We start from the raw sequence: 19297 nt of genomic DNA on the forward strand, positions 1-19297 counted from the left end.
TGGAATTCACCAAACTTTCATGATTTGTTAATCAATATATATATTATCAGCCTTTTCCAGAAAGATGTTCTCCAGATATGCTGGACTAACTTACATTCCCCAACAGACATGCTATCTTTGATCATTGGGGGGTTACCTAAAAAGTGCATTATATGAATTGTATTTAATAATCTGCATGCAGATTACTGAATGCCATAATAACATTTGAGAACAATTGAGTAACAATTGAGAAATGCACCAAACACACCTTTGGGCCGGGAGGGCCTAGAATACCTCGTGGTCCATCTAATCCTTGGGCACCTTTCTGACCTTCTTCACCCTGATTTTTTTTTTAAAAAGGGAAAAGCAATATTACAGAGGTTTTCATCTAATCTATCTGGAGACAATCTGAATAGACAACTTCTATTTAAGAATATTTTTAGAACAGAGTTATACTAAACATAGAACAGAGGGCAAAAATCAGTAAATATATAGGATGAAGGCTTTATATTCTTAAATTCCAGGTGTTTTCCATGTTCAAATATGAAAAAGGGCCTAACTTCTTAAGCAAATTATTTTACTAGTTTTATGAATATGTTTCAAGATATTGCTCCTTTGCTCTGTACATGATGCCTGCATAGGATCTAATAAAGCCTAATATATTTAAATCTCTTATATCTTCATGTAGTTCAACATATAAAGCAAGAAGTACATCTGCTTTACATTCAGCTTGACTCTCGATAGTTTTAGGGGCATTAATAGCAATGCAGAAGTTGTTTGCCACTGCTTTTTTTTCAATTTATTTCTAAGATCTTGGCTCAGCAACTTCATCACTATCCCCTTGCTTAATAGTATGCTTGATATAGAATCAATGAATTCAGGTTTTGACATATGAAGTATGACAGATATTTGGTAATTTTTTTCATGCAAAATATGGCTTCTTTAAGTTTTGAATTAAATTTGTAACCTGAGATCATAACTTTTGGCAACTGAGATTTGCACGGAATAATCCTTTCTCTCAGCTGATACTCTGCATTATAATGATTCTTGAAAAGTCCTTGTACAAAAATCAATGCAAAGGATTTTTTCTCTCTCCAAGTCAAACTGATATGGAGAAAAAGTCAATAAGCATATCTGAGCTGCAAATTGGAGATTCTTTAAAACGACAGCACCTTTTCTCTGTCATACTTTGTCATCTTTGTTCCAATACAACGATGAAAGTTTTTTGTTCAAAAGTTTTTTTTGTATAAATTATATTGAAAATATTTAAACTTGGAAGCATTTTTGAAAAAGCATCATCTTGAATTTAAAAAAAAAACATACTGTTGTGTGGCTTGATTCCTTTTTATTTTTATTTCTCTACTCTAATGACACAATTACAAAATTAATTAATTAAATCCTACCTTTGGACCCATGTGTCCTTTCCCTGGAATTCCATCTGGGCCTCTTGGACCAGGCAGTCCTTGTTCTCCCTATCATCAACAAGATTAATCTACTCAGCGCTATAAATATATATTATACCAAAAACAAACAAAGGAATGTAAAACAACAAACTACACAAATTCAGTAGCTTTAAGATAATAACCCAAAATATAAAAATATAAAAGTGCAACTTCTTGCTTCAAACACCTAGTGAAGGTGGTAGGAGCATAGGAATATGAAGGGGTGCCTTTCTCTCATTCACTTAATGGATCTGTAGCCCTGTCTTGGAGATATCTAAAACAAACAAACCAATTACCTTTTTTCCTGGCATCCCTTGTATTCCTGGTTTACCACTTTCTCCTGTAAATCCTGTTCTTCCCGGGTCTCCCTTTGAAAGAAAGTGTCTTTTTAAAAAAATGATTTTTTAAATAAAACAGTTCAATATATTTGCATTGTTTGGGGAGAATGCTTGATTACTCCCATTCAAATTCTTTAAATGTGTGAAATTCAGTTAAGAACTTTTGCTTTCATCTTGAATGAATGTGAGTACCTTAACTTACTCAGATATTGTCAGATATTGAATCATCACTATGGTGTGTTTTGCTACAAATATTGTAGAATATTTATATGCTATTATTAACTGATGTAACAATATTTCTACTGCATTCAAACAATTGTCCCCTTGAGTAATGCAGTTTCCAGAATCACCGCTCATAGGAAAGTTTCATTTCATCAAACAAAAATTTAAATTTTAGATTTATGAATGTAAAACAGGCTCACTTTCGGTCCAGGCTGCCCAATTCCTGGTGCTCCTATATCTCCTTTTTGTCCAGATGGTCCCAAGTCTCCCTTGTAAAAACAAAAATAAAAATTAATGAACAAATATTTCTTAATAATGTATATGTTGTGGCCTGGTGGCCGCTGGCCCCTCCAACAGCTAAATCAGATGAGAAGGAGGAGGCGTGGGAGTCAGGGTCAGCATTAGGGCAACTTGGGAGCTCCAAGGGGGAAGAGGAAATGGACCTGGCAGAGAGAGAGAGACAGAGGCGGAGCCTGGGCCTGGGCCATCAGTCAACCTTCAGATGGAGACTAAACAGCGTCCAGGTCTGGAGGTGGTTGATAAAGAAGAGGAGGAACAGCTGGGTCCAGTCCCTGACATGTGGCTGCACAGAAGGCAGAAAAGAGAAGAGCGGTAGAAAACCATGGGCTGATCGTGGAGAAGGAAGAGCCACCATTGCTAGCAAGGCCTCACCCTAGTTCAGAGGAATAAAAGGCAGGGGGTAGAGATTAATAGATGTGGCAGACAATCTTCCGGCCGGATGGACTTGTTAGCCTGCGAGAGAAACTTTTTGCCTGCAAGAGAAACTAAGGAATCTTTTGAGTTCATGTCAGAGGGTTTGTCGTGTTTGGGGAGCTGGGTCAGAATAGTATATTTCACACATTATCTATTTACAGATACAAATTTTTTTTCAATGCACAGAATAGAGCCTGTCACTTTGCATGTTGCCTTATCAAGTTTAATCTGACTCAACTCTGATTACTAGATGTGGAAAAGCATCCTCTCATTCAGATAGACTTGCTTCACTGCTCTGCTAAAGTGTTTCTTTCCAGAATTTGGTGTTACCATCACATATCTAAGGCAGAAGTATAGAAAAGTAATTGGTAGAATTCCTGTCAATAGTAAAACCTCTACTAGCCGCTGTCCCTAAGGGAGGAGACAAGTTTTGAGAGATGATCAGTGCTGTGATCACAAGTTAATTCACATATTTGTCAAGCACATGAAACCAAGACTCCAGGCAGTTCAAATGAATATACAGGTGTATTGCCAGCTTAAGATCTCTACAAGAATCTGAACTACTCGGGGTCAAAGGAAATTAGCAGTACATAGGAACCAATGAATTCAAAGTGGATTGGACTTAGATCTCTTGTGAGCATGAAGGGACTTGAGACTGATGATGTGTTTGACTCCTCTTTCCCTGATTGAAAGGGATATGGGGGAGTAACTCTTTAACTTCTCTTCCACCTATACTTCTGCTAGAGGCATTAATGATTTTTTCTGCCATGTTTACTTTCCTCCACAGTAAAGGAAAGAAAAGTAGGGGAAAGAGGCCTTTTTAGATAAAAGAAAGCAGTGTGCCTAAAGCAGAATAGCATTGGAAAATAATGGCTAGGGAACAGAATGAAAGAAATGTGTCCATAACAGAATGCCTCAGAATGAAAGAAATGTGTCCATAACAAATGCCTCAAAGGAGCTGACTAGAACTTAGTATCTCCAGCATCATGCTGGAGGTATTAACACCATTCACATGGTGAGACATGCACTGGGAAAAAAAATTCTACTTCCAAATTGTAATAGCTAACTTCAAATGGGAATTCCCATTGCAAGTAATCAGATAGTCATATTTGATATTAAATTATTGTTTGAATGTTTTAAACTATCTATATTGATGTTATATGGATTCCCTGCTATGTTTTCATACTTTTGTGCTTTTCTTAATGTTATTAACTGCCAACTACATATATTATAGAAAAGTGTTGGGGTTTAAATAGTTTAAATATATGTTAACATAGCAGTCATCCCCTGACATGTCATTATGTATATTGTAGTGGAGTTAAATGCATACTACAGAAAATTCTTTTATGTTTTATTATTATAATGAAGACATGAAGTCTTCCTAGATGCAAATTATGTATACTGTACTGTGTCTACTGAACTTTGAAAATTAGAATGGGATGGGATTTTTTAGAATAGAATAGAGCAGAGCAGAGCAGAACAGAATTCCTTTTTGGCCAAGTGTGATGGAATGGCCCACAGAAGGAATGGGACACAGAAGATGCATAAGCTCTCAGTGTACATACAAGCAACAAATGATAAAACCTGAACATAATCATTATAAAATACATTCATCATAATCATAAGTGATAGTCATAGGATACTAAAAAGCAGTCAACATAAATCATACTAGGATACTAAAAAAACAATTAATATAAATCATCAGATACAAGCAACAAACTTGTAGTCATAAGAAAGTAAGGAAATAGGTAGATGAGAAGAATAATTGTAATGTGCCCTACTAGATAGTTCGACAGTGTTATGCAAATCAATTGTTTAACAGAGTGATGGCTTTTATTGTTTATTTTGTAAATGCACCAGAGATGTAGCAGATAGTATCAGCCTATAAATTTAACACATATATACATACTTTTTGTCCAGGCAGTCCTATTCCTCGTGACCCTTTCACACCAGGAGCACCTTTTAGCCCTTGAATACCCTGAAAATATATTTTTTCAATTGGATAAATTGTCCTTGCTCATTCTATTGACAGAACGGACAGTCATCATATAATAAAAAAAGAAAATTGACTCACAAATATTTAGTAATTTGTACTTTCAAATGCAAGCTTAAATTATTTTATTTGTCACTGAAAATTAGCTATGTATCATTTCTTTTTCCCCATGCTTTCTATCTATATCTACCTTCAATTTTTTATACAGTTATTGCAGCATTAGACTTGTTTGGACAAATATTAATGTGCTGGAATCAAATATTCTTCAAATGTTACTCCTAGACCATAAGACAACAACTGTACTGGAAATTTGTGGGACTAATCCAGATATGTCCACTCTAGCTGGTAGCAAGGCTAAAGGCCTCCGCATCTTTTATAGCACTTAGCAAAAACACTTAGACTTATACACCGCTTTACAGTGCTTTACAACTCTCTCTAAGCTCCGAATGCACATATTGCCCCCAACAATCTGGATCCTCATTTTACTGACCTTGGAATGATGGAAAGCTGAGTAAACCTTGAACTGGTCAGGACTGAACTCCTGGCAGTCAGTAGTTAGCCTGCCATACCGGATTCTAACCACTGCACCATCATAACTATTGTCACATTTTATGTCACATCTAAGGTTAGCTGCTACCAAGAATCGAACCCAGGAATTGCTACAGGTAAAGCATGCATTCCACCTTTGATTTACAATGAATTAAAATTCCTTGTTGGCTTTGAATTCTAGGCAATAGCTCTTTAAAATAATCCAGATTTAGAATTATCGAACGTTAGAGTGTTCATCTTAATTTTATAGTTCATTTGCATTTATTTACAAAAATAAATGTTATTTTCATGCAGGAGGAGCAAACCTCAAGCATTTTGTTTAGATTTGCAGATGAATTCAGACATATATTAAGTTACAATTGAATAAAAGCACATTAATTAGACTGGTTCTGCTCAACTATAAAACTGAGAGTACTAGAGTAATTCATTACACTCCAGAAAACATCCCCAAATCAATATATTTACTTTTGATGATAGCTGTAGCTATTCTTAATGTTTGCTATAAATTGCCATTAAGAAATTGAAATTTTTGCAAAAAGATATCACATTGTTTTTATTCTTACAATGATGTGGCTCTAGCTCAGTAATGAAATACCAGTTCTGCATGCAGTATTGCCCTGGTTCGATCCCAGAATTCTTTTGGGAGGCTTGAAGAACAGTAGTCTGAAACTCTAAAAGCTCTGGGCAACTGTGTCACCAAGACAAAGTCAGATGGACCAAGAGTCTACTTGATATAAGGCAGCTTCAATATTGATTGGTTTGGCTTTATCAAGTATTTCCTTTTTTGTACTGTTTTGGGAAACAGTACAAAAATTAAGGGTCTTCAAACTTACTGGGTAATTCTAATTTGCTTGGAGTTCTTAAGATTCTGTGATTACCCTCGAATTATAAATTAACCTAGATATGCAAATACTCAATGATCATACATTGTAGTTGCCCCACTGACAATTTAAAAATATTTAAGGAAGAATGGATTTTGGAGTGAGGGGACCAAATGAGATGTTACCTGATTTCCTTGGATGCCAGTTCCAGGTGGTCCCATTGGGCCCTGGGCTCCTTCCATCCCTCGTTCTCCCTACATGAAAAATGCTCCCGTAAATTATTGCGTTAACTGAAGTGTCATCATAATGATGTTAGGTTCAAATTTGAAAAGTCTTATGCAACCTGATTGCAGAATAGTTTACAAATTACTAAGAAGGAACAGAACTGGGTTGAATGGGAGAATAATGAGAGAAGAACAATTGGGAAAATAATGAGACGATGTCACAAGGCAGCGATACTGCAATTATCTCAATTATCTGAATTAATGCTGCAACATCCATGGTAAAATTCCAGATGGTGGTTGTGGCAACGTGATCAAAAACCTTGCCCTTTTGGATGTGCATAAAACACTGTATGTTGCACATGCAAAAGTGACAGAGTATCAGTTATAATGTGAGACCACCATCTTAAATCTAAGCTCTAAGCCACCTCACAGCTGAATAAGTTGTTCTTTAAAACTTCTCTCTATTCTTAGCTTTGATTTTATTTATTATTTTCTTTAATTCTTCCGAGGCATTTATCATGTGGAAGCTTCAGTGCTGGGAGTTCAGCCATATTACATTCTGTTTATACCATCAATTCTATATGGTACCTTATCTCCTTGGATGGATAGGCCTGGGGATCCAACTGGTCCAGCAGGTCCCTCAGAACCTTTGTCTCCCTGGAAAGATTTATTAAGATTTTCTGAGTTGACTTAGGATTGTACTCAGCATTTACCACAGAAAGATATTTTATTAAATTACAGCAAGGACCAATTCTTTAATATAAAGTTTATGTCTTAAACCAGTGGTTCTTACTTTTTATTCCACATAGACCTTCTTTAAATACCTTTTGTAGCCACTGAGCATGGCCACAGACCCCCCCAAGACTTAACTCAAGATCTAAATCATAGCATTTTCTCAAGCCTTTGCATATCCTCTATAATATCATTGCGTCCCCCAGGAATCTGCGGACCACAGATTACGAAACACTGCCTTAAACTATGTAGATTCAAGGCACAATATAATAATGTAACATTATTATCCACCACTCTGTGTGCATCCATTCAATTGCACTTGCAAAAGGGCAATAAAAGATTAACCTATTTTCCATCATTCTCCCATTTTTCAGCCCAGCTTATGTTATATATTTACTTCCATATTGATTAAATCACTCTATTCTACTTCTAATAAAAGCAAGCAGAGAATGAGAGACAAAAGTACGTCACATTTGAATTCTAATTGGATGCAAACAGATTCGGACTCAGTCAAATCACATACAGGATGGCATGTAGTACAAGATTTTTAAAATAAAAAGATATTGCTAATCTTTCATTGGTCTAATTTATATTAGAGAGTTCTTTCTGGCACTACACAGGACAATCAGTGAAGCGCAGTCACATACTTAGTTAATCAGTGGCATGAATTTCTGCTCCTACTTCTTTTTCTATAACCTCAATAAGTTTGGAAGATAAAATTAAACTCCTAAAATTTTCTTCTACACATTCCATTTTCCTCACATCTGGAAAACAGCACCCTCAATATGTTCAATCTCAAGCTTCCATCTTTTTTTTTTTTTTTGATCTGCCCCTTTCCCCCCGCATATGTTGTTGAGAAAATATCCTTACTGGCATTAACAGAGATTGGAAACTCCATTTCGACATGGAGCAAGAAAAGTTGATTAGAGGTTTTTTTTTCCCGTAGCTGATTAGAACTGGTTGAAGACATGCACATGTCCTCCAGAATTAGTAAATGGGCCATCCTCATGAACAGGCAAGTAGGAGATGCATTTATATGTGTGGTAGAATGCAATCTGGAATCCCAGCAAGGAAAAACAGCTTCCCAGAGGACAAAAAGACAGCAGAACTTGGAAAATCTGGTAGGCAGGGAGAAGGCATGTTCCTGATTAGCAGGTCACAGAGTACATCTATAATTATGTAGATAACTGCTTTAGTCTGGCAAGAAGGGAAAACTACTCAGCAGTAACTCTGCATGTCATTTTTGTTCTTTGGACCTGACAGTATGGTAGTTTTACTAAATTTCTAAAATTTCCTAATAACTACAGAAATTTGGCATTACAAGGTCAAAGAGTTAATGTTATGCAGTATATGCAATAAATGATTTGGTTGCAATCTAATTTCTGCTAAAAATTAGAAATTTTGTCATCAGGGTTCCTTCAATTAAATATGAATACATTGTAAATTGGAACAGGAAAAGTCTGTAGAAAAATAAATGAGTAATCTCAATCAGCAGGAGGTCGTGAATCTTCTGGTGTATATCTGTCAGTACAGGATACATGTGGGAACAGGAAATAAATATTGCTTTAATTCCCACAATTAAATCATTGTTTTTATATTTTTAAAATTCTTCGTTACTTAGTAGCTTCACATATTTTACTTCCAAATGCTGGTAATGCTCCATAAAAATATAAATGTCCATGGAGATTCATTATGACATTCCTTGGGTCCCATCATTCATATTCAAGGTCGGGTGAAACAAAAAGTCTGGGAAAACATAAGAAAGCTAGGGATGCTCAGGATAGGGATGTTTGCTGGTCTCATTGGAAAAGACTAATCCTAATTACTTGTTTTACAGTATGCATCATTTTCTATACCTCTCGCAAGCCTTATGTGTTTACTCAACTTTTTTTCTGCTTACAAAATATTGCAAATCTGATATAGCTTTCATCAGACTGACAAATTGTCATATTCATGCCTTGATAAGGAGGAAACATGTTTTCTTGCGTTTCAGGGGACAAGGAAATGTTTTAAAGCCGAAAAACCTAGTGGCAAGAAGTCATTGCCTATAAACAAACTCCTAGAAAGAAATAATTAAAACAAACAGGGAAATAGTCACTATGTCTACTTGGAAGTCTATTTGTTTTAGATAGAATATTAACCTTCCGTCCTGGTAGTCCTTCACCTGGTGGGCCTCTTTCACCCTGCAGGCCCTCAGGACCACGTGGCCCCTGAATTTGGAAAAAAAAAAGATCTTGTGAATAGATGGTACAGTATCATGTATGCACTATTCCCTCTGTATAGACAGCCTTCATCAATGTTGTGGAATGTTTCCATGTGCTCAATGTTTTCCTGAGACTAAAAAAGCCCCCACTGTTGAGTTTTATTTTTACTTAATTTTGATTTCTTTGCTGAAAAGTATAGAATCAGCTTAACTTCAAACATATTGTTTATTTTCATTGACTTTTTGAAAATTGCTTTTTTAGACCACCTAACCAAAGTTTTTTCCATAGTAACTCATTAGTTAAAACTAAATAAATACTATAACAATCACATGCCAGCATTAAAAATCTTCAGAGAGAACAAATGAGCATAAGATTCACATCAGGCACACCAAATTAATCCCAATCAATATGGCACAGAATCATAATAAAGCACTAGCAAAGTTCTGAAGTATAAAACTTGTTCTTTTGATATTTCAGAATTTTAAGACTGCATTTTTGATCAGTTATCTGGCATCATAATTTGTTATACAAGGTTTCTGAAACATGTTTTCCAGATGCCAAATGTACCTAGCAGACCAAGCAGGTTGTTCACTCTAATTGAAGAAAAAAGGGAAACAGTGAAATTGTTATTTACATGTCAAAGTTAACTATAAAGTATACTGTAAGAGTGCCAGACGGAACACATGATCCCCCATTATAGTACTATATGTATTACTATTAATATATTTTAATCATTAAAAAACACATAAAAAGTGCTTTAAGAAAAATGGAAAGAAATATGACAAAAAAACATAATTATGATAGTTATGCATCATTATAAGAATAAACAGTTATAATTCTATATATACATGGGTAATGAAAATATTATTCAAATATACACGTAGACAGTATTTCTAATAATTTATACCACTATCTTTTAAAAAATCCACTGTATTCTGTATAAACAATTTCCATATTTCATTATACTTGTCTATACAATCTCTATGTCTATAAGCAATCTGTTCATAAAAGATAAGTGCAGTCAGGTCTTCAACCCATTGAATAAATAGAATTTATTTTTCCAGGGCTGCAATATATGGTATATCAGCCTTTTAGCCATAGTAAAGGCACAGAAAATCAATTTATGTTGTTTGGTTGTCAGATTCCATGTACATTCTCTGAAAATGTTTTAGCTTCTATCTCATAATCATATTTATACAGTTTGCTAATCCCACTCCAGACTTGGTAAGTGTAGTAAAGAAACATTGTAGAAACAAGTTTTAAAGAAGTATAATCATTATTACATATACAACGAACTGTTCTTTTGATAGTCCCTTTCTATACAAACATAATATAAAGCAATAACAATAGCACTAGACTTATATACTGTTTCATAGTGCTTTACAGCCCTTTGTAAGTGGTTTACAATGTTAGCATACTTCCCCCAACAATCTGGGTCCTCAATAAATTATAAAGATTATAAATTATAAATATTATTTTTGTTATATAAATCACAATTTGAGACCCCCTGACAATTGATATGGAAGTTAAGATATTCTCTTGTTGTGTAGGCCAGGGATCCCAACCCCCGGTCTGCAGATCAATACTGGTCTGTGGCCCATTGGGAACTGGGCCACAGTAGATTAGACTGTGCAAGCAATGGGTGAGCATATGAAGCTTTATTTGTGCATGCACAATATTACATTGTGTATGTGAAACCATCCCCTCTCTCCTACTACCATTCCACTGTCAGTCTGTGGAGCCAAAACGGCTGTGGACCACTGGTCTAGATAATATAGGAATCTTTCATTTTTTTATTGCATTCATGTCTTAACATCTGCATATCCAATTTATTTATTGATAACAAATATATATAAAAAGTAGTAGTAGGTTAAATGATTTAACAAGTTGCTTTAATATTTTAGGTGTTTCAGAACCTGAGAATGCTGCTGGATATTATATTAATTAATTAATTATTCATCATAAATAGTTTAAGCTGCCTCTCAGAGTTCATTGCTTTCTCAAAACTTACTTTAGAGATTACAAAACATAAAAATGTAATTACAATTCTAGAAAAAGTATTTACAAATTTACTTACTGTTAAGCCTGGCTCACCAATTCCAGTTGGTCCTGGAAGCCCAATTCTTCCTTCTTGACCTCTATCACCCTTGTAAAATATTTTTAAAAATGAAAATTATAAAATTGTTATTGCTCCAAATAGATTTTCCAAGACAATTTCTCTACTAGTGTTTTATGGCATCATCTAATTATTAAGGCCCATGACAATCACTGATCTAATACATCAGTCATGGTTGTATGATTGCAGACAATGTGGAGACTAGGGACTAGAATGGAAAGAATAGAGTCACACTTTTAATTTCATCAAATAAAACTATATCATAACTAAAAAAATTACTATAATTAAAATGAAATATATTGTAAGCCATAAGCTATGTACTATATTGGAATATGTGCAACTGAATTAAATATAACTTCCTTCGGAATAAAACATGCATAATATCAACTTGATGTATTCATCATCAAAATAGGTTTATCATATTTTAATTGTTATGACTTAATTGATCACAACCATTTTTAGCACTTAAGCTAAACTTTGATCCATCCAGCATAACATTTCACTTTTATGACCTGCATCAATATGTAAACATCTCCCAAATCTTTATTATCAAATGTTAGAGTGTTCCATCAAATGTTAAGAGTGATGAATACAGTAAAAATAGTACAAGTTATCACTCTATGTTGTGCATTTTCCATCAATGAATCCCAAATCCTATCAACTGCAGCAGTGGTGGGATTCAATTTTTTTTACTACCAGTTCTGTGGGCGTGGCTTATTTGGTGGGTGTGGCTTGGTGGTCATGTGACTGGGCATGGCTTGCGGTCATGTGACTGGGTGTGCTTGCTTGGTGGTCATGTGACTGGGTAAGCATAGCTTGGTGGGCATGTGACTGGGTGTGGCATTTGTGGCTCCTTTAAACTTCTCCATGGCTGGATTTCCCCACCCCCATCAGCCACAAGGGGTTCTTCTAACGTCCATGAGGAATCCAGCCTTGGAGCAGTTTGACAGGTTAACAGACCGCTCCTCCACCCACAGTCATGTGTTTTTAAGTGGCTGCTTGAAAATGCAGGGCTAGGTGAAGGAGCAGTCCTCCTTTAAACTGCTCTAAGCCTCAGTTCCTTGTGGGCATTGGCTAGCTGCAAATGCATGTCTGTTAACCTGCAAAACTACTCCAAGGCTGGATTCCTCCCAAAGCACCTCTGTGGATGGCGGCGATGGCAGCAGCATCCACTTTCCCTCCCAAAAATCTCAGAAAGCCACAACAGGGCCGTGGAGCACCCCCCTCCACTCCAGTCCTCCCAAAGCACCTCTGCAGATGGCAGCAGCGGCAGCAGCATCCACCCTCCCTCCCAAAGACCTCCGGTGCCCATTTGCTTTCGTGCGGGCAGGAGTGGGAGAGCAGGGCAGGTGGATAGATGTCCCAGCCAGGGCTGCATATGCAGTGCACAATTTTCAGGAACCCCAGCTGGGACATCCACCTACACTTGCTGTGCCACAGCTGCCACGTGGTAGGGAAAGCTGGGAAAGTGCCACGTGGAATGGAGCCATGTTGATTTAGCCAGCCAGCCAAGCCCGGGGACTGGAGGGAAGGCCTGGAAAAATCCGGGGATGGTAGGGAACACCTGGGGATGGTAGGGAAAGCCCAGAAAAGTGCAGGGATGGAAGGGAAGGCCCAGAAAACTCTAGGGACAGTGGGGGAGGAGCTAGGCTTACCTGTGAGCAGGAAGACCAGGGCTGCTCAGTTGGGGCACAGGCACCATGTGGGAAGGCTAAAATGGCAAACCACAAGGACCCAAGAGGGGAGGAGTGACTGCGTGGGACAAGTGGCAGATGGGTGAGTGGGGTGAGTGAGCATTATGTGGGCAGGCAAGTGAGTGGAGACTGGGCAACTGGGTTGGAGGCATGGCCAGTCAGATGTTGCTACTGGTTTGGCGACTCGTGCCAAATTTTTGCTACCAGTTCGCCCGATCCAGTACGAACCAGCTTGATATCACCACTGAAACTGCAGACACAGAAGCTTTAGCATAGTGGCTTATCATAGGAAGTAATGGAAGTAATGTAAACAAATTGGACTTCACTACACTATAAGGTCTTGTTGAAATTCTGAGGATGCAAAACTTCTGAGAGTTTCTGTTGTGGATTGAGCAATGAGAGGCTAGACCAGGGCATGGATGCAACAAGACTTTATTAAGGTAATAAAGGACTGAACGTGTTAGCCCTGCCTGGAGCAGGCTCACAGCGAACAGCGGCTGGCCGAACCCTGCAGCTGGCTTTTATAGCCGGCTGTCGAGGAGGCCAGCCAATGAGGGGTAGCAAACGCCCCGCAGCATGAACGGACCTGGGTGGGGACTTTGGCAAGTTCCAGGGACATAACACCCCTTCCCCCAGATGCGAACACGCATAGTCATTTAAATAAGCGGGCGGTCTGTGCTGGCGCCCGGCGTCGTAACTCCGGTGAGTTGCCAAGTGTCTCAGAGTTCGAGGAAACCGGTAGGGTTGGTGATGGGGTGCAGCCTCCTCTGAGGTCTGCGCTGGTACCGGTGCAGTGCTTCTGGCCGGCGATGTCGTGGCCCCATCTGCTGGTTCAGGTGGAGGACCCATCGGGCAGTCCCGGTCTACTGCCTGCTCCCTTGGCTCGGGTGATGGTGGCGAAGAGCCTCTGGCATGGTCTTCGATGAGAGTTTGGTGAGGCACCTGGGGACCGACCTGAGCCCACGATCCGGTACTGGCGAAGGTACCCTGTCGCTTCCTTAGCTGGTCCAGGTGCCTTCTCCATATGCGGCCATCTTCCAGCTGGACTCGTGCGACCTGGGGCGGTGATGGCTACTATCACTCCTGGAATCCAAAGTGGGTCTCCGGCATAGTTCCTTGCAAAGACATGTTCCTGCAAGACAAAATCTCTGACCCCGTCATTGAAGCGAGAGGGGTGTCAGGGCAATAGTGAGGGTGGAGCCTATCCAATACAGTTCTTAGGCGTCTACCCATCAGAAGTTCAGCTGGGGATTTGTTGGTGACCATGCAAGGGTTGAGTGTTGGCTTAGCAAGAAGCGGGAGAGTCTGTGATGCCAATCTTCTTTGCTGAATCTGGCTAACGCTTCTTTTGTGGATCTAACGGCTCTCTCTGCCAGTCTGTTGCTGGCAGGATGAAAGGGGCCGTGAAGATGTGTCGGATGCCAAGATTGGTGGCAAAGCGGCTAAATTCTGTTGAGGCAAACTGGGGCCATTATCCAAAACTATGGTATCTGGTAGCCCGTGTGTTACGAATAGGTGGGTCAGGGCCTTGGTAACCGCTTGCGTGGTGGTCGTGGATAGTTGGGCCACATCGATCCATTTAGAGTATGAATCTCGACCACCAAGAAGGTTTTGCCGTGTATTGGTCCCGCTAAGTCAATGTGTAGCCTTGACCAAGGCGCGTTGGCTCTCTCCCACTTTGTGGGGGTGGTGACTGGAGGATGGTCTGGATTCCTGACAGGGTTGGCAAGAGCTTACCCACTTGACGATGTCGTCGTCCAAGCCAGGCCACCAGGCGTAACTCCGAGCCAACGCCTTCATCCGGACGATACCGGGTGGCCCTCGTGTAGTGCCTCTAAGACTGGTGTGCGAAGCGAGGCCGGAATGACAACTCGGGTGCCCCACAACAGGCAGCCCTGTAAGCTGGATAGTTCAAGTTGACGGGTCTTAAAAGGTGTGAATTCGGCTGCGAGGTTAGAGCCCGGCCACCCCTCCTCACCCAGTCCAGTACCTGGGCGATTGTTTTGTCCGTCTTGGATTTGGTGGCGATGTCGAGGCGGTGACAGGAAGGTAGAGCTCGGTGACATCGAAGATGGCATGGACCAGGGCTGGGTCCTCAGCTGGAGCTGGCAGGGGCAGCGGCTGAGGGCGTCTGCATGGCTTAACGTTTTGCCTGGGCGGTGGATGAGCTTGTATGAGTAAGCCGCCAGGAACAAGGTCCACCTCATCATTCTGGGAGACAACACTTGGGAGTCTGCTTGTCTCCAGATAGAAGACCCAGGAGAGGCTTGTGATCCGTGATTAGTTCGAAGTTGTGGCCAAAAAGGAATTCATGAAATTTCTTTACCGCTGCCACTGCGGCTAAAGCCTCCTTGTCGATTTGACTATAGTTACGCTCTGTTGCTGAGAGCGTTCTGGAAAGAAAGCGATTGGTGCCTCGGGCCGTTGGGTAGTCTATGGCTTATCACGGCTCCAATCCCAAAGGGGATGCATCCGCTGCTAGTACCAATGGGAGGTGTGGGTCAAATTGAATAAGGACGCGTCTGATGTGAGCAGTGATTTGACTGCGCAAAAGCGGTGTCTTCCTTGTGTCCCCAGTGCCAAGGTGATTTTTTATCTAAGAGCCTGTGTAAAGGCTCTGCTACTGATGCTTTGTGAGGTAGGAATGACGCATAAAAGTTCAATAATCCCAAAAAGGCTTGTAGCTCGGCTTTAGTGGTTGGCGTGGGTGCCTCATGGATTGCCTTGACCTTGGATTCTAGGGGGGTGAATGCCTGAGGCGTCAATTCTATAGCCCAGAAAGTCCACCTGTCTAGTGGCAATGGCACATTTCTCCCTTTTAATTTGAGGCCGTGCTGTCTGAACCTGTCTAACACTGCTCTGACTCTCTGGAAGAGTTGGGGCCTGTCCTGGCCGAGACCAATATGTCGTCCGAAGTAGGGCACTACGCCTGGGAGGCCCTGAAGTATACGCTCCATGAGGGATTGGAAAATGCCCGGGGCAACACTTATGCCAAACTGGGGACGCCTGCACCGGAAGGCACCCCGTGGGTCACAATAGTTTGCAGTTCGGCTGTTTGGTTGTCAACAGGGAACTGTTGATACGCTTGTGACATGTCCAATTTGGCAAAAATGTTGCCAGGCTCAAAGGTATGCAATAAATGTTGAATGACCGGGACTGGGTAAGCGCTAACTTGTAGAAAGCGGTTAATTGTTGTTTTGTAATCCGAACAAATTCTCAGACTGCCATCCTTTTTAAGGGGTGTGACAATTGGCGTCTCCCACTTGGCGAAGTCTGTCGGCTCAATGACCCCTTGCTTTAATAATTTATCCAGCTCTGCGTCCAGTTTAGGCCGAATGGCGAATGGGACTCTATGAGGTTTCAGCCGGACTGGAACCGCTTGGGGGTCAACTGCAAATGAGATGGGGGTACCATTATAACACCCCAACTCATCGCTGAATACGTCTGAGTAGTCAGTGAATAAGGAGTCAGTGTCAGAAGCTGAGACAGCATGGACTCCTGTTAACCCTAGGCCGAGGTAGGGGAACCAATCAAGCCCCAAGAGACTAGGGAGGTTGCCGTTAACTACCACTAGAGGCAGGTGGCCTTTGAAAGCTTTAAAATTAACAAGGAACTTGCCTTTGCCGAGTACTGGAATGTCCTTTCCCTGATAGTCCCTCAAGGTGATCTGGCACTTCTGGAGCTGGTTTCTGGATAGTCTGGGCTGGATTTTCTTGAGAGTGCTCCAAGAGATGATTGAGAGCGCTGACCCCGTGTCAACCTCCATACGACAAGGTTTACCTTCTAATAAAATGGAGAGTGTGATTTTACTAATAGAATGACAGGTGTGGTTAGCATGGTAGCAAGTGTGACAATTTAGTACTTGCCTTTGGGGTCCAGAATGGGAAAAGGAAGGAACCTTTTGTGCTGAGTTGTGCGCGGCCTGGCAGACTCTGGCGATGTGGCCTTTTTGTGGCAATTGTTGCAGATGGCACCCTTGAATTTGCACGAAGCTCTCGAGTGAGGTCCGCCACAGGATAGGCACAGGATGATGTGTTTGGGTGCACTGTTGCTTTCTTGCCTGGTTCCTGTCTGTGGTTGTCTGGCATGAGCGAGGCGGTGGATGTCTGTTTGATCGTTGGGATCATCTTCGTTGACCACCTCTTCTGAGTGAATGGTGGCACAGCTTTGTTTGGGAACGGGACCTTGAATTTCGGTGGCTGACTGGGTTGCCAGTTCTGCAGCCAAGGCTTCCTCGACGGCCTGGGAGAGGTTGAGATCCTTCCTGGCAAGTAGTCGCCTTTGGAGGTGAAGGTCTTTGACCCCGCAGACGAGCTGGTCTAGGAGCATGTCATCTAAATAGTTCCCGAACCCGCAGTGGAGAGCTGCAGTCCTCAAGGCGGCCATATACTGGTTGACGGTTTCCTTTTCCGCTTGCTTCCTCATCCGGAAGGTGAAACGCCTCACGATCTGTGAGGGCCTGGGGGAGTAATGATTGGTGAGGATCTCCAGCAATTCTGCCCAGGGGACATTCTTTAACTCACGTGGAGCAACGAGTGCTGTGGCGGTATCAAAAACGATGGCTCCGCAATAACTGAGGAAGAATGACTTTTTCTGTGCTCCCAGCATCAGCCAGACCAATGGCATCGATGTAGTGGTTAAAACGATTTTTGTATGATTCCCACTTTTCTTCATCAGGCTTGAACGGTGGGAAGGCTGGGTTGGAGTTCATGTTGAGAACTTCTGCAGGTTACACTGCTGTGAGATCTCTCTGGGACGACAAATGGCCCTTCGTGCTCTTGTCAGGCTAGTGACTTCAGCTCTTGAGAGGTTACACAGAATCTCTGCTCTCTCTGGGTTACGCTATGGCTCAGGCTGCAACGGTCGTTGGCAGCGTTATTTGAATTTCGCGCTCCTGGAGAGTGTAGGCGGTAGTGGCTGACCGCAGCTGACAGTGATTTGAATCTCGCGCCCTGTGCTGGCGTCAGAGACTCCCGGAATGGCAGCACCGCGCTGTATTCCGACTCGAATTCAAACGACAGCCGCTTGAATTCGCGCTCTTTGAGCTGAGCGGCTGCGGCTCGCAGCGCTTCACTTTCCCTGTAGCTTGCTAACTGAGCGGCTACAGACGCTCTTCCTTTCGCTTTTGCTGACCGAGCTCTCCGGCGGCGCGGCTGCGCTCAGCAATTGAGTGATTTCAGCTGTTGCGGATTGCCTCTAGTAGCCATCCCATCCTCGTCGCCAGTGTTGTGGATTGAGCAATGAGAGGCTAGACCAGGGTATGGATGCAACAAGACTTTATTAAGGTAATAAAGGACTGAACGTGTTAGCCCTGCCTGGAGCAGGCTCACAGCGAACAGCAGCTGGCCGAACCCTGCAGCTGGCTTTTATAGCCGGCTGTCGAGGGAGGCCAGCCAATAAGGGGCAGCAAACGCCCCCGCAGCATGAACGGACCTGGGTGGGGACTTTGGCAAGTTCCAGGGACATAACAGTTTCTGTTAACTTAAATCTCCCACCTCAAAAATATATTAATTCTTTATTTGGGTCATCATGGCTGCCATATAACAAGATGGTTTGCTGTTTACATCCTCCCATCAGTCTTCTATCCTTAGGAACCATGAGAGAGCTATCACAAACATTACATTTTTAATGGCATGAAAGGTTTTAGTACATTGGATAAGGAACAATTTGCTATTTTAGCTGTCAGACAACGAAACAATAGAGGTGCTTGCAAGATTGCTCTGTCATATTGACATAATTTGATTGGCTTTGCACCTTAGATACATTAACTTATGAGAAAGACATAATTGTTTGATTTTTTAAACATTTTGGTCTGCCAACAAAATGGAACTCTGGCTACTGGCTTTTTGATTGCATGTGAAGAGACACGTCCCTAAATCATTGTTCAGGTCGAAGAGGTGTTCATTCTCTGCATTTTATTTTGAAGAAATTATGAGTACAACCTCTTTTGGAAGGCCAGGGAAAAATGTAGCTTGTTAGAACCACAGTAATGGTTCAAGAAGAGATTGGACTGCCATTTGTCAGAAATGGTGTAGGGTCTCCCGCTTGGGCGAGGGATTGGACTAGATGACCTGCAAGGTCCCTTCTAACTCTAATTATCTGTTATCTATTATAACACTAAATGGTAAAATTAGAACTTTATGGATTATTTTCTTTCTTTTTTAAATGTGTCAGGCCTATTTTCACTGTTATACTTAATGTTCCTCTGTTTATATGATTTAAAAAATAAAAACGTAAAAATACTGAAAGGCTAAAAAGGACTTCATTTA

At 41.0% G+C, this 19297-nt stretch overlaps 2 protein-coding genes across 4 annotated transcripts in view; one reads left to right on the forward strand and one right to left on the reverse strand.

Moving 5' to 3' along the window:
* MIOS (meiosis regulator for oocyte development) overlaps nt 1-19297 on the forward strand; it is a 125188-nt gene that overhangs the window by 33026 nt on the left and 72865 nt on the right. The gene's annotated exons all lie outside the window — the stretch shown is intronic.
* The window catches only part of COL28A1 (collagen type XXVIII alpha 1 chain), a 90895-nt gene that overhangs the window by 31209 nt on the left and 40389 nt on the right, over nt 1-19297 (reverse strand). For both annotated transcript variants that reach the window (XM_087918128.1, XM_026706311.2), the window contains exons 13-21: nt 11296-11364; nt 9156-9224; nt 6871-6939; nt 6244-6312; nt 4605-4673; nt 2182-2250; nt 1718-1789; nt 1383-1451; nt 248-319 (exon numbers count right to left, since the gene is read on the reverse strand). In XM_087918128.1, coding sequence (XP_087774254.1) covers nt 248-319; nt 1383-1451; nt 1718-1789; nt 2182-2250; nt 4605-4673; nt 6244-6312; nt 6871-6939; nt 9156-9224; nt 11296-11364 — 627 coding nt within the window. The remainder of the gene's footprint in view (nt 1-247; nt 320-1382; nt 1452-1717; nt 1790-2181; nt 2251-4604; nt 4674-6243; nt 6313-6870; nt 6940-9155; nt 9225-11295; nt 11365-19297) is intronic.

This window comes from Pseudonaja textilis, chromosome Z (assembly GCF_049901715.1).
Source record: "Pseudonaja textilis isolate UNSWEBS1 chromosome Z, rPseTex1.2, whole genome shotgun sequence".
NCBI classification, from domain to species: domain Eukaryota; kingdom Metazoa; phylum Chordata; class Lepidosauria; order Squamata; family Elapidae; genus Pseudonaja; species Pseudonaja textilis.